Below are 17,050 nucleotides of genomic sequence, written 5' to 3'. Positions count from 1 at the left end.
CATTGGTTTATTTCACGTTACACCCAAAACACACCCATTACTCATTACGCGAATAGGAACAACTGTTTTAGGCCGTGCGCTTGGCACATAAACCATTTTTCCTGTCGTTAAATTAGCAAAAGTTGAATCAGACACTCCCGTTAAGATTGTTAAAATAGGGCCCTATAGGTTTCATCAGAGGCATGCACGTTGTCGTGGTTACGCGCCTTAACCGAAGTGAACTTCCGTTCTCTAGTTATTTATTGTTCTGGCTAGTGGCTAAACTGTGGTGCGTTTCCTGAACAACGACGTAACTCGCTGCTGAACCATCTTTGTACAATAGTTGGGGAAACTAACGACCTTGTCAAGACTGTTTCCTGAAAACATAGTAACTTTGTCGTACATTCGTTGTTTGAACCATGTTGGTTCAACAACATAGTTGATGATGTCACATGGGAGGTGGATTACAAATTAATCTGTGCAAATCGATTTAATGTCAGAATATTGCTGTAAATAACGTACTCTGCATCGAAAGATTTTATTACCGTGATTTAGTTTTTGTTTTTTTAATTTTAAGATATTTAATTCATGCGCAAGTTCCCTCTTATATCACTTCCCCCAGGGATTCCCCAGGGTCTTAAAGCTTGTAATTTACGCACATGCACAGTTTTCAAATACAATGCTTTAATTCTGTTTACAAACTTAAAAAATATTTTTTTATATATTTAGAATGATGGATATAGAATACACTACATGTTTTTTGCTTATTTTGTTCAAAAGCATGATCAACGTAAGTCTGCATATGATAATAACAAGGAACTATGCGTCTAACCACAGATGAAGGTCTGTCGTGGAAACCACACAAGTTTGTGATGCAGGGGTGGTGATAGCGCAGTGGATAAGACACTCGCCTTTGGTGTGAGAGACCCGGGTTCGAATCCACTGTGACACACCATTGTGTCCCTGAGCAAGACACTTAACCCCTAGTTGCTCCAGAGGTGTGCAACCTCTGACATATATAGCAATTGTAAGTCGCTTTGGATAAAAGCGTCAGCTAAATGAAATAAGTAAACTTGCGAATGTTCGTTTCAACCATGGTTTCGGGAAACACCAAATCGTTGAACTCTTTCAGTAACGACAAAACTAACGACGGTAGTTGGCTAATGATGCTTTTGAGACACTCACCCCAAATCTCTGAAACAAATACCTTGTTGAAAATAAAATGTTTTTGTTTGCTAAAGACGAGGAGAGACAACTAGCATGGATCACAACTGTGCGAGAGGTTTGGCAGCTAGGTAAGAATTCAAGGACCTGTAGCTAACAATGTTCACATTATTTTTACACAGAAACGTTGGCTCAGTGTAATAGTTGATACGTGTCAGATATGATACATGAACGAAGGTAATTTATTTGTCATTTATCCCTTGTTATCAGAAATAAACTACTGTAAAAAGACACTGTTGTTATTCTATGTGGAAGTGGCAATTAGTCCACAAAAACGTTTGTTTATGTTGTTGCTGCTGAAACCGTCTATACCAGCATATCACCAAACCCAAAATGTAGTTTAGTAAACACAGTGGAGAGGTCTTAAAAGTTTGCTAAAACTTTATCACAATGTAATACAATCAGGCGTCTAACAGTTTCTGTGCCTATTAAAGGGGTCTCCAAGTGTCCACATTATGCAAATGTTCAGGAAAACTTTTTCGAAAAGTTTCCGAATGTGAAAATTGATTTAGATGTATTGCTAAGGTGCGGTGGGTAAATTAAATGTGTATTCAATAGCTCTGTGCACATTTCCTTATACATTTCATTTAATTGTGGGTTAGTCTATGGGTTGGGGTTTAGAGGTGGTGTGTGTATAAGCGTGTATAGATGTGTGTGTTTTTAGGCTGGGGAGCTCCACTTAGACTGAATGTGGGCTTTGACATGAATCTGATTAGGTTTCTGCAGGGAGCTTTAGAACCGATGTAATGAAGCTGTCAGTCAAACGCAGCTTACATGGAGAGGAAATAAAAACAAGCCACGAGTGAAGAAGGAACCTTATTATTAGGATTTAATAGACCGCTTTGCAATTCTTTGATCAATTATAAATATATAGGTTTAATACATTAATACATTTAGTGTGTTATATTTTTCATGTGCTGAGTCTCGCAGCAGTGCTTCAAGATCAAGTTTGCAGATGATTCAGAATTAAAGTGAGATTATTTTATGTGATTCTGGACCATAAAACCAGTCATAACGGGTTGCACGGGTACTGTATTTTGCAGTGATAGCCAACAATACATTGTATGGGTCAAAATAATCACATTTTTATAAAAAAAAGACATAATGATATTAAGTAAAGATCATGTTCTTATATTTTGTAAATTACCTAATGTAAATATATCAAAACTAGAAAATTGTATTAATCATTAGTAATAATGATATCATTAGTAATACCAACTTTAAATGCGATTTTGGGAATATTTTTTTCTTTTGCCTCCTCAGATTTCAGATTTTCAAATAGTTGTATCTCGGTCACATATTGTTGTATCCTAACAAAACATACATCAATGAAAAGCTTACTTATTCAGATGATGTATACATCTTAATAAAAAAAGAGACCTTTATGGTTTTGTAGTCCATGGTCACGTATTACTGAAGTTTGCAATAAAAATGAAAAAGGAATTAAACGAACACTGTAAAAAAAATTCAGTAGAAATTGCAGCTGGGTTGCCGGTAATTTACCGTAGATTTAAGTTTATGTTTTTTACTGGCAATATTTTGTTCAAAGTTAAATGAACATTAAACATTTACAAGTCTTTGTCTTTACAGAGTAAAACTAAAAAAAAAACAGCATCAAGCAAAACATTCTGGGAAACAAAAATCTGAAGCAAAAAACAGAAAAGGTTGATGATGATTTCTGGTTCCCAGAATGCTTTGCATGAGGCTGTTATTGTATAGTTTTAATCTGTAAATATAAAGACTTGTTAATATTTAAAATTTATTTAACTCTGAACAAACTCTTGCCAGTAAATAACATAAATGTAAATCTACGGTAAATTACCGGCAACCCAGCTGCAATAACATTGTAATTTCTACGGATTTTTTTTACAGTGAAATACTAAAAAATACTTAAAATGTTATCATGTACGACATTTTTTGAAAATATATATTAATATTGAACGTTAAAAATGCTGTCTAAAGAACAGTTTATGTAATTTATAAGCATAAGCTTTCATTTTATTAAATATAGTGGAAGAATGTTTTAAAGTCTGACTTTTTCTATGTTTAAGTGCTATAATTGGCTTCCCAGTGCTTCTGTCAACCTAGAAAATGTGAAAAAGATCAACCCAGTAACTTACTTTTAGAAAAAAATTCTCTACAAGCATATGAAAAAATAGGTCATTGGAATTTGGCTCCCCTTGTGATGTCAGAAGGGGATAATACTGCCCCTTAATTTGCACTATCCAACCACGGCACTGCCATTTAGTGCAGCGATGAACTAATTTGCATTTAAAAGGACACACCCAAAAACAGCACATGTTTGCTCACACTTACAAAGTTTTTTTACATCTTAAAAAAGTCTTGTGAAATGTCCCCAGAATGTTAAAATTCTATTTTTATCTCAATGGTGTATTTATCTGTATAAATTATAATACAATAATGTGTCGGACATTTTGACTGTTTGCTTTGATTGTTTTAACAGCATGTCTCTTAGTTTAAGAAAAAACTTTGGCAGTGAATTAAAGGGTGTAATTCATCAAAAGACTGACTGTGATTAATGATAAGTCATAATGATCTTATTAATGTAGCATAACTTGTATTGAACTAATGAAATTCTTCCTTTCAGTTTAGTAAATTGCTCTTCACTTTAAATTTAACCTATTTTATTGCTAAAAATTTTTTTTTGTGTGTATTTGATATAATACAATGTGCTCACATGATGATGGTTAAAAAACATATTATTTTAGCTCCAGATATACTGCCTTCCTCAAACACATTCATTTTGTACAAAACTCATCGATTTGAAAAGCTCTGTGTCCTGATTGGCCAGCTTATCTGTAAGTTGTGATTGGTCTGAATACATCTGACCTCAGCCGGAAATGTGACGCTCCTTCCCATGTTTGAAATATTTGTTCACAATGCAATGCTAACAGGCTGTGAGTCCAAGCGGGAGGAATTATGATAATGTCAGTCTTGTCCACGTCAACAATTTCAGGAAGTAAACTGTTGCCTACAATTTGTGTGTTTGTTGTAGTCCAAGAAAATACATTTATGTTGGAGACGATAACTCGTCTCATCTTTTGCATAAGGTTAACATGTATTAATACACACTTACACACCAAAGGAAAATGTAAAATCGTGAATCGGACCATAGGTGCTCTTTAATTCAAATTTACTTAAAAAATATTAAAAATATAAAATATTTTAGCCAAAGAAGAATTTTACACAATCTTGACTGTGATATCTCGGAAATTTACAATTAAACCGTGCTGTGCTTTGGTATATCTGTCCATCTGTGTAAGTTTGATGGACACAGATGAATTGAGAATACTCCAGTGTTTGTTGTTATGGACTCAGTGTGGATGGAAAGCTGAAGTGAGACAGCTGTCTTACTCCTGTTTGTCTTTGTCAGGTGGTATTTGAAGGTATCCGTGGAAACGGCTTTGAGGGAGACATCGCCATCGATGACGTTTCCGTTACCAAGGGAAAATGCAAGCAACAGGACAATGTGGACAAAACAGGTCTGTATCACCTACAAAACACTTGTACAGGTAGAAAGAAAAGAGTCCTTCCTTACCCATAATCCTTTAATGACAAACTGCAGTGTATATACTGTAGTACTTTTTTCCAAGCTTTCTACTGGAAAATTTTCTTCAGGAACATCCACAGAAACTTTTTGTTGCACACATGGCATGTTGTAGTTACACAAAGGAACTACAATAAATTCATAAAAGGTTTTAGATTTAAAAAAGAAATGGTTCCTTTAAGAACTTTGACTAAAAAGGTTCATTCAGGAACCAAAAAAGAAAAAAGTTTCCCGAACTGGGGTTCGCAAACCCTAGTGGTTGACGGGGGAATTGCAGGGGGTTTGTGAGTTGATGAAGATAATCAATTAATTACAATTAAAGGGGACATATCATAAAAATCTGACTTTTTTCATATTTAAGTGCTATAATTGGATCCCCAGTGCTTCTGTAAACCTAGAAAATGTGAAAATTATCAACCCAGTTACTTAGTTTTGGTAAACTATTCTCTGAAAGTGAAAAAATAGGTAATTCAAATTTGACTCCCCTTGTGATGTAAGAAGGGGATAGTACTTCCCCTTAATCTGCACTATCCAACCACGGCACTGGAATTTAGTGCAGAGATTAGCTCATTTGCATTTTAAAGGACACACCCAAAAACGGCACATTTTGCTCACACCTACAAAGTGAAAATGATCTTGTGAAATGTCCCTTTTAAATCATAAAACGTAAATAAATAATAAAAAAACTTAATACCACATCGTAAGAATTTATTAATTTATTTATTTGTTCTTTATGTATTTATTCGTTTTACAATAAAAGAAAATAACCAGATGAAAATCCAATAGCATGTGATAATAATGATAATTATGTCAAATACTACACTGTTAAAAACACTTTTTTTATAAGTTATGTCAATTTATTACAGGTCAAAACTTAAAATAGTAGGTTGAATTGACTTGCAAAACCAAGCTGTTTTAACTTCATGCTGCAATTACTTTAAAACAGGTTCAATATAAATGTTTTTAAAGTTAAACGTGAAAATGTGCATTTAAATTATTAAAATATTTACTTAAAATCTCAGAGAGTCCTTCAAGTAAACAGTGGGTTCAGCTGACAAACGTTTGTAAAAAATAAAAATAAAATGTATTAAAAATATATATTTCTACAGTATGTGTGAATTAACCATGGGTTCGAACCCACAACCCTTTGCACTCCTTTTAATTCCTTGCAATACATTTCTCTGTAAACACTGAGAACTTGGGAAAGAAGTATGCTAAAATAAATACATTCTTCAATATTTCACCTTTTGTGTTTTTAAAGTCCTATGAGTTTGGAACAATGTAAGGAAGAGTAGATGATGACAAAACTGTCATTTTTGGGTGAACCATTGCTTTACTATACCTCCATTATAACAGAAAAGATTAGGAATGAAATGGCAGGAGGTAATATGTGCCAAGACATCTTGAACCCACGCCAGCAATGTTGGTGTTAGCGGTAAGAACTGTTAGAGGCATCTGTAGTGGGCCGCAGGGGCCCGAGGCCTGACCGCTCTGGCTTTCCACCTCATGGAGCCCTCTGATGGCATGGCAGGACCTGGGTCTCCTCCTGAATGCTGGTCTTGGCACTGGATTGGTATTAATGCATGCACACAGACAGGAAAAGGCTCATTGCCAAACTGTGAGAGCGAGACGGGGCAGCTGTCCAGAATGCCATCTTACACCCCAAAGTTCCCATAGGAGATAAGGTTGAGATCTCACATAAACACACACACACCTGTCAAGAGCATGCATGGGTAATAATGTATTATACCAATATTAAATTAGAAATATTAGAAAATATATTTGCATTAAAACAGTGAACAATCTTTTTAGGACCATTAATTTTTTTATGTTAATTTAGCACATTTTCTTATTTCTCTTACTCTCAAAATCTAGCAATGTGATTTTTTTATATTATTTGAATTGCAATGTACTTATACATTTTGGAAATAGACTGTATTATTATACTCCTGTGAATTTGTTGCAAATGAAATACTGCACTTAAAGTATTGAGAATTATGAATTGAGGACTTCAGATGCAAAACAGATGCAAAATATTGCATCTGACATGTTTTCTTGTAAATTGAATTTTTTTCTCAGTGTATAAATATTTTATAATTTTACTTTAATGGCAATGAAAAGGTTATTAGTCAGAAATTTAAATGGCTTATTTTCACAAATGTCACTTGAGCCTTTTTTCACCTTTTGTCTTTGGTATTTTACAATTTAGACTGTATTTTGCTCTCATAAGTGCATGCATGCTTTTTTGACAAAGACTTCCACCTAAAAAAAATCCACTTGTTTGGACAAGACATAATAAACTGTTACAAGTCACTAAAGACGCAACTGGAAACATTGCAAATGATGAAAGTCGTAATGTAAACATGAAAAATTGAACACACATTAATGTCCCTGCAATATTTGGTTTGTATTTAGGTCTCAAGTACTCACAAGGGACACAAGTTTAAATGCGATCCACGTTTAGCACGCAATAGTTTATCCAATGAATCTTTCATGCACTTAGAGGACTTTGCTGAAAAATCTATATGGAGTGGATTCAGCCAACGAAGTGGTATTTCTGAATGCTCTGAGGCTGGAATTAAGTGAATTTGAAGTGAAATTATTTGATGAATGTAAAATATGTGTCGAGAGCATTCAGTTAATAACATTCTCTTAATTTTTAACGGAGGTGGCATTTAGGCGGCTTTTGCATCTGAGCTCTGTAATTACATTTAGTCATAAAAATGCAAAACGCTTAAAACAAAAGTAAAATGTCTGGAAATTAGGGTTGCATAACGATTAATCACGATTAATCTATTGCAGAATAAAACTTTTTGTTTACATCATATGTGTGTGTGTACTGTGTATAATAACTTTGTATAAATAAATACACACGCATGCATATATATATTTAAGAAATGTTTACATGTGTATTTACATTTGTATTTTTATGTATAATTTATATTATATATAAATACTTAATAAATAAATATATATTCTTTCTTAAAATTATACATGCATGTGTGCATATTTATATATACATAATTATTATAATTATTCATTATATCGCAATTAATCGTTATGCAACCCTACTGGAAATGTATGGTAATGAGAACTGGATAGGTTGATTTGTTGATCAATAAAAAAAATGTTTGTTGATCATGAAAAATGATGTCACAATACAGAAAAAATAAAAACAAATTGCTACCTTTTCCTAACCCAAGCTCAATTTGGGGTTGAACTTGACATGTTTTGTGAGTTTCACTCTTAAAATTGTTAATTTAATATTTGACAAGGTCAAGGAAAAATAAATAAATCCCGTCTCATCGATTGACCGCAGTACTGCCACCGATATTACAAGTGAATAAGAGATATTCAATATTCAAACATCATACTCATGGCCGCATTACAAAATAAAGGTGCTTTATGATGCCATATAAAAATCATTTTTGGCTGTACAGGTCCTTAAAGAACCTTATATAACCTTTATATTATATATTAACTTTTAAAAGTTAAGAAAGTAATAGTTCTTTAGAATACATTTAACATGATAGGTCTTTAAAGAACCAAATAAGGTTATTCTATAGCATCTTTGTAAAAACATTTACAGTAGCAAGACAACTATTTTTTATTATAAAAAAGATTCTGTTATCATTTTCTCATGCACATGCTGTTACAATATGACGTTAAACTAAACACATAGTGGCATAGTGATATGATTTAGATCAATTAAAGACTTGGCCTTCTTGCTCTGAATGTTTAAAATGTCAAAACCCTTACTGGTTGAATCTCTGAAACCCTGTTAAGGTCATATCTAAGGAATATATATGTTTTTTTGCAGCATTGACAAGTATATGGCAACGTACCGTCTCTCCTCCAGTTTCTGTACACACACATGGGTATAGTATGTGCAGGCCACACAGTTAAACCTGTTGGTGCTGCTCACAGGTGCTGAACTGTGCTTAAACACAGGAAAGTGTAGCGTAAGCTGCGTGTGGCGCTCCAAGGGGCAAAACAAAAGAACCAAATTAATGATTCAAATCAATCATCGTGAAAGCTCACAGTTCAGCTGCACAGATTCTTGAAAGCTGTTGTTAGTTGTTGAATTGTTGTGTTTGTTTATTTATTTGTGTGTGTGTGTGTGTGTAATATAAGCTAGCAGGCTCTGTTTTTACCCATGAGGCTACGCAGTGGAGGATGTGTGCATTCATCAGTAAAACTCCCCTCTCGCTCGCCTTTTCTCTTTTCCTCCGGCTCAATCCTGTAATTCAGTACCTATTAAACTCTGCAAATTAAACATAAAAAATGGCTAACACTTAATGGACTAGTTCTCCCAAATATGAAAGATTATTTCATAATTTACTCTTCCTTATAGCATCCCAGATGTATGTGGCTTCCTTTCTTAAGCTGAACACAAACAAATAATTTTACATTAAAATGTCTTCATTAGGGATGCACCGAAATGAAAATTCTTGGCCGAAACCGAAAACCGAAAATGAGGAAACCAAGGCCGAAAAACTGAACCGAAACACCGAAATAATTTATTATGCCAATTATTAGTACAAATGCATTCAATGTGTACTAACTTTACTAAGGGTGTGTGACAGATCACATTACAGTTTTTGAGGCACGGATCGGATTATTTTTCAGATCAGCAAAAAGGGGGTGGGGAAAATCAAATAACAAATAAAGAAATTACAAACATTTATAAAAAAGAACAAAGCTGCACATTAATAAGGGCTTACATTAGCATTAGGTACAGAAATAAAATTAAATGAGTCATAACACTGTCTTTATTGTATAAATTAAATATATTATTATTTTTAGAGCTATTTGTCTCTTTGTTAGACTTCAGTAGGTTAATTGAGGTTACTGTCTCTTTAAATAAGCAGAGACTGGTTTATGACTGTAATCTATACATACACTTAAGACATAAACAAATGTTTTTATTAGAAAAAGAATACTTTGGAGATAATTTTGTTTATATGTGCCCTGTCAATAACAGAAAGATTTTACGTTCGCTTGTTTGCGTCTCACTCGTGTGTGCACTATTGAGGGCACTTAAACGCGCGCGCACACAGAGAACGAAGGCGAATCCCAAACAGCGCAGCATAAAAACGTTACGTTGTTTATCAATGCTTTATTCGGCACATGTGTGTTAATGGACTATACAGTATGAGACACATTTGCGCGACTCTCTATAAAGTTTACACATCAAGATTTCTTTTCTTTGAAGGGCGTACTCACTGTGATGATCAAGTATGGACCGGACACAACCGCAGGTGCCTCTGTGCGTACTTTAGCGCCTTTTTGCGGTTAAATACATCCACGCCGCATACATGTTGCTTCAGACAAGCACGTGCAGGTCGCGGTTTCTGTTTGCGTCATCACAACATTTCGGCCGTATTGTTTCGGTGATAAAAGTCTTTCGGTTTTCGGTGGCCGAATATTCGGTGCATCCCTAGTCTTCATGTTGTTGTCTTATATGGGGCTCAGCATGGCAAAGCTCCATAAAAGCACAAACATCCATCATTAAATTAATACAAATGACTCCATCTGGTTAAGCGAAACCAAACGTTTGTGAGAGAAGACATTAATATTTTGAGCTTATCTATTGATTGATACATTGCATGTGCATAGTGAGATCAGCATTGTAAGTTCAAATATGGCGGAAAATTGATTCGCTTAAATTTCATTGGTTTTTGTGTATCCCATGACTAGACCTGCATGTTTCCTTATGAGACACACAATAACCAATAAGATTCAATCTTTTCAATTTGCCACCATACTTAAACTGACAGTACCATGCTGATTTTTATGTTGCCATGAATATGCGACAGATCGATCCCTTAATACAGGACAGCATTTTAATATTAATAATATAAGATTATCTGTTTTGGTTCAGCAAAAGAAAGGAAGTCATAAACATCTGGTATGGCATGAGTATAAGTAAATTATTTACTTTCACAGTTGTATCACAGTTGTAAATAATATAACTTCCAGTGCCATAATGTCATTAATGAACCGTTTTAGTGTAACTGGTTAATTTAAAAAGAAAAATAAATGACATATATACATATGAACAATGTACTGTATAGTAGCAGTGACTGTCGTCTTTTGTACTCTGTTTCGTCTTTGGCTTGTTCGGCTCGGAGTGCTGCCCATGGGAGCTCAACCATGAGCTGTTCTTTAGAGATGAATGATGATTGGCTCTGACGTGCCATGTGTTACTGCGTCCCCATAAATCACACCATGACTGGGATTTGGCCGTAGGGTGGAGAGATGGAAGAGAGAGAGAAAGAGAGAGAGAGAGAGCATGGTAGAGTATGTGGAGAGTTTAAAACAGAGGTGACTTGTTGACGGGATGCCGGAACCGAGGGGCTGCACCCTGCAACTCTTATCCCTTGTTGACAACAACCTTTATATATCTGATCGTGCATATCCACTGACCTACAAAATTCCCCAACCGCAGACTGCAGGGTGGTCCGAAAGACTTGAAAGTGAACGAGAAGATGCTGTTATGCCAACAATGATTGTTGCACAAGAATATGCTGATACTTAGATTATTTGTATTTTTTCACATAACATTATGTCATATTTGTGCATATCTAAACAAAAGTAATTCTGGTTGATCTGGTTATTTCTCCTAGATCAATGAGACCCTTCGAAATCCGTCAATCTTTTCTCCCCCAAACAGCAAAAACGAAGTGAATGACGCAACGTCATTCTTGTAAAATGTGTTTTATGGTACGAAAATGTGTACCTTTTGCCTATTCTTTCTATTCAGGGTAGGCAGGATAGTCGAATCTGCAACTATGTCCCTAAGTAAACCAATCACATTACCTTAAGTAAAGTAATACTCTAAGATTAGATCATACTCACATATAATTGTCAGAAGACTTCCCCATGGTTGATTATCTGAGCTAAGTTTACGAAAGCAGACTTCTTCTTGTCTTTTATAAAATGTATTAATACAATTTAGTTGTTTGGAAGTACAAGTTTGGCCGAATTAAAAAGAAAAAGAAAAGAAATAAAAATACCAACTTAGATAAAAAGTAATGAAACAAAAATACACAGTCTAAAAACTAAAAACTAAGTCTAGAACACACAAGATTTCAGGCTGTCAGACAACGGAGATGCTGGATGCGCCGTCCAGATCTGAATAAGATCTGCAGCAGAACCAAATTATAGGCACGGTCTCAAAGGCCAAATTCTAGAATCATGTTCAAGGCCTCATGACATGTCTTCGATCCTTACGTTTACTGGGAAATTCCCCTAACATCTTATATATACGACAAAGTCTCTTTGTTCTTCTCCTCCGAGCTCTTCTGCACTTTCTCCAACGAAGACAGGTCTTTAAATCATGCTTTTAACCGTAATCTAATACATGTATCAATCTCTCTACTCTACTCTTAATAAACTAGTTAATACAACGTGCACTTTAAGAGTTGTCACGCATATATTTCCAACTAAGTGATTATAATACTTTGCATTAAAGCAACACTTGGCGTATAAAATAATAAAAGGAGTTTAACATAACAAAAGTATATTTTATTAGTATAAAGTAACAAACCACAGGTTTATATTGCTCCGAAGAATTACATATGAAATGAGATGTATTATCTGGGTTATAAAGGTAGGATAATTTGTATCTTACACAATAAATAATAAGTAGCAAGAGCAACGTTTTTTGCGACTCGAGGGTATCCTCCCTGTACTGTGCGCTGTACGTGTGAGCGCGTTGCGTGAGCGAGAGATCTTCAATAAGCTCAATGTGTCATCATGTGAGAATACGTGTGTATTTTTACATTTCAGTGTGGTTGTACAATACGTACATTTACTTACGTTTAAAACACACTGAAACGTACAATATCGACGTTTTGACAGGACTAATACATAAGCTGAATGAAAATCGCGGGCATTGGCGTTTCTTACTCATAACAATGACATGTTTTCAGTCATATTTTCGGACTTATTTGAGACAGTTTACCCATTTACCTAATGAAATGATTATGATATTCAGAGAATTTCACAATATTTAACATTTTAAAAACTTTAAAATGAATTGCATTTCTGTATTTATATTTAGTTTGTTTGCGATGACGCACAAAAACGTGTTTTCTCCTGCTGTCTTTTATGCAATACGTTATTAATACTACTAAGCAATAATTACAACATAAATTCACAAAAGATATTACTTTTATTCATTTGCTGTAATCCACATCTTCAAAATTCATACGATTGCGAGGAACCAATACAAATTCAGCCCTTTATCCAGCGATATTGATCCTAGTTCTCATCAACAACCGTAAAGTCAGATCGCGCGTTCGTTAATGTGAATTCAAATATCCCGCCTCAAGAAGCTTTACGACACATTGCTTTACGGCAGTGATATCAAAAGCTCATTGGCTCTTTGAGTGCCACGTGACATATTTGCATCTATTCCATTTCCGTTTGTGTACGTTTGAAACGTTTGAGCGCGCCGTGACAGAATGAAGCCGGATCAACGCTGATCAAACTCTTGGATTAATAACTTTAATACTTCTCTTTACTTCATATACTCCAGAGAGGACCGCGGCTGCAGCACATCGTCATTTTAACTACTTTTGGTACTGATTTTAATATTCGCAATAAATAAGTTGTTGTGATTACACTTGTCTGTCTGTTATGATTTTTTAAACAGTAACGTTAAATGATTTTAATAAACTGTTTTGCGTAGGACTGTAGCACCTTAAAATATCTATTGAATTCTATATTGTTCCTAATATGTTTCTAAACATATCTGTCCGTTACGTTGCATAATATAAAAAGAATACATTACGTATTTAAACATTTTGTTTAAGAAGAGTTTGGGTTTAGGGTAAGATTTGGGTTTAGGGTAAGATTTGGCGTAGGGTTAAGGTGGTAACATATCGCTAAAATGGTTAAAAACAAATTATACAGTAATCTTTATGGAATGAAAGATACGTAAATGTTTTACGTTTTTTAGCTGTCAAAACGTAATAATGCTATGTTTAAATGTTGTAAATACGTCTACATTGTACATTTTAGCATCTATTTAAACGTACAACAAATACGTTTTTTGTTTTTTAAAGTTACGTGTAAATACTACGTATTAACAGTGAGACCAGGCTGGGCATTTACATGCGTTTTCATCGATCAGATCACAAGTGGACGACGTTAATGCCAGGTGTAAACGGTGTTCAAAATGTTTTGAGCTCGTCCACTTTTAAGCACAATTAAGCACAAAAGTCAATTTTTTCTGATCCTTCCATCTGATTTGAGATGGTTCTACTGCTTCATTGGATTCCAGCTGTGTTTAATTAAACTATTAAGACTTGATTAGGAAAGGCACACACCTGTCTATATAAGACCTTACTTTTTTAATTTTAGCAAATGGCTGCAATAAAACAAAAAGTGAAAAGGGGGTCTTAATACTTTCCGTACCCACTGTATAGTAAATCAAACATAGTTTAGAAATCCATTAGATCTTCCGAGCTGCAGCAAACATTTTCCTCTGGATGAAAAGTCAAAGTATTAGAAACACGTTTTAGATTCATTACATACATATTGCATTTCACAAGGCTCTTGTGTGTTATTGATAGATTTAAGAAGTATGTATATGAGTTAAAATTGATGTTTAACAGTATGAAACATACTGCATAATACAAGGCAAGGTACGGAAGGTGTTTGTCTTGTGCACGTGTTAGCTTGGATGGTGGATTATAGTATACAGTATACTTTTACCAAGGCGACTTACAAAAGTGAGAAAACAACAATAATTTTTTTCTAGGGAGGCAATAATGTGAGATTTTTACATAATAGAGGCATAAATAAAATTTGGAGCTCTTGCATGGTGCAGTTACAACATCCATTAGGAGGGCCAAGCTAACGGGACAAACATTGACCCTGTGGCCACTGCTTATTGCTATCTCAGATTACCTCTGGAAAGCTTTATTTACAATGTCTTTTTCTGATAGAGATTACAGTACAAGGCCTATTTACTATTTGTACAGATACACATACAGTCTGTCCACACACTATCCTTATGCGAGTGTACACCCACTCTCGAAATTACCCACCTCCTTCAAAGGTCCTTGAGAAAGATGTCACGGCTCACCCAATCTCATTCTTTATTGAAAAGGAAGAATAAAAAGCTTTATTATGAACTTATTGATTTCCTGCTAGCCTGCGCAACTCTTGATATAAATTCGTATTGATTTTTTAAATACAATACCTGCTCTTTATTTATTAAACCCATTTTGTTGGCAGCTTGCATGCATAATTAAACGTGTGCGCGTTTATGATTGAAGTCGCTGTTGTATTAATGTTTAAATAACACTATGAGCATGCTAGTCCGAACCATAACTTTTCCAGGGCCATTTCCTATGAGCCGTGTAGCAAGATATTACTCAGCATTACCTCTGAGACGTAATGACTTGTAATTGTCGTCACGCAGGTCATTTGTCTTCCGTAGCTCGTGGATGTTAGCGCTCACGGGCTCTGGTTCAGTCACGCGATGATGGCAGTCGCTGTAACCTCATCCATCTGATCTGTTATTTCCGTGCTTTTCCCCAAAGCTCGACAGTAACACAAATCCATTTAACACGGCTTTTTCTACACATCCCACGCACCTGCATGCTTCCGTTCTGAAAGGAGTTTGACCCAGCGGTCATCACATTGATAAGGTTAAGAGTTTTGTTTGAAAAGAGGTCTTGTGTTGTTTTCCATACACCAATATCATTTCCAACCTGTTCTCATAGGAAAAAAAAATATTATGAGGTGAACTGTAAACAATCTGGACCCGTATTCATGAAATATTGTGCAAAGAGTTGCTCCTTAAATCCCCCACCTCCGTAACCCACTGGGGAAAAAGCAAATTGTACTGAAATGTATGAAGATCATAAAATTAAAAGAATTAACATTCTCATAAAATAGTTGTAAATTGCCATAAACAGTGTTGGGGGTAACGCATTACAAGTAACGCACATTACATAATTATATTACTTTTCTGAAGTAACGAGTAAAGTAACGCATTACTTTATAAATGTACAAATTAATATCTTGAATTACTTTCAGTTTAATTAATTCAATTTAAAAATATAATTTACTGAATTAAACTGAACATATTAATGTAAAATTACGCACTTGACATTTTTGCGATCATAAAAAACACCTGCAAGGCCTGAAAGAGATCAAGCATCAGCCAAGTAAGAAAAAGTAACGCAAAAGTAACTTAAAAGTAACGTAAGAGTTACTTTCCATGAAAAGTAACTAAGTAACATAATTCGTAGGGCTGGGTATCGTTCAGATGTTCCAGATCGATTCGGTTTCGATTCATAAGCTATCAAATCGACTACGGTTCTCGGGACGGTTTTTATACTCTATTCTCGATTCAACTCAATAAATATAGATTTAATACAAATACTATATTAATAAAAAAAAAACAGTGAACAGCAATTTATAAGTGGGTAATTAATAAAAAGAAATTAAAAGCCACAACACTATCGTCGTTGTCTTGCTTGCGAAATCTAAAATGCTTCCATACCTCTGACTTTTTATGTGAAGGTGGCATCAACGTCGACGAAACACCTGAAAACGCCATTTTAAGCACTGAATGAATGAATGACAGGCTCGCCTCTCGCTCCTTCGTAACATCGCGAAAGGCAAAAAAGAGGGTGACATCTAGTGAAGAAGACTAGTAATTAGATTACGTTAATCTTACGTTCAACGTTTGCAGGGAAAAAAAGAAAAAAAATAGATTCTGCTCTTTGAGAATCAATTTTGAATCAACTACGTAAAAAAAACGATTAACCGAAAAAAAAAACGATTAGTTACTTTTTTGCGGAGTAACTTAATATTGTAATGCATTACTTTTAAAAGTAACTTTCCCCAACACTGGCCATAAAACTGTGTATTAATTCTGCTATTAACAAGTGGCGAACCTTAAAGGAATATTCCATTTTCTTAAAAGAAAAATCCAGATAATTTACTCACCACCATGTCATCCAAAATGTTGATGTCTTTCTTTGTTCAGTTGAGAAGAAATTATGTTTTTTGAGGAAAACATTGCAGGATTTTTCTCATTTTAATGGACTTTAATAGAGCCCAACACTTAATACTTAACTCAACACGTAACAGTTTTTTTCAACGGAGATTCAAAGGACTCTAATCTATCCCAAACGAGGCATAAGGGTCTTATCTAGCAAAACGATTGTCATTTTTGACAAGAAAAATAACAAAAATACACTTTTAAAGCACAACTTCTCGTCTAGGTCCGGTCCAGCGCGACCTAACGTA

The 17,050-nt window shown here is 34.7% G+C and overlaps 1 protein-coding gene across 3 annotated transcripts in view; it reads left to right on the top strand.

The window, feature by feature from the left end:
* Nucleotides 1-17,050, top strand: part of mdga1 (MAM domain containing glycosylphosphatidylinositol anchor 1) — a 297,418-nt gene that overhangs the window by 273,099 nt on the left and 7,269 nt on the right. For all 3 annotated transcript variants that reach the window (XM_065296120.2, XM_065296119.2, XM_065296118.2), the window contains one exon: nucleotides 4,598-4,706. In XM_065296120.2, coding sequence (XP_065152192.1) covers nucleotides 4,598-4,706 — 109 coding nt within the window. The remainder of the gene's footprint in view (nucleotides 1-4,597; nucleotides 4,707-17,050) is intronic.

The sequence above is a fragment of the Paramisgurnus dabryanus genome, chromosome 20, assembly GCF_030506205.2.
Source record: "Paramisgurnus dabryanus chromosome 20, PD_genome_1.1, whole genome shotgun sequence".
NCBI classification, from domain to species: domain Eukaryota; kingdom Metazoa; phylum Chordata; class Actinopteri; order Cypriniformes; family Cobitidae; genus Paramisgurnus; species Paramisgurnus dabryanus.
Note: the sequence above shows the minus strand (reverse complement) of the source record. Positions and strands in the feature narration are given on the sequence as shown.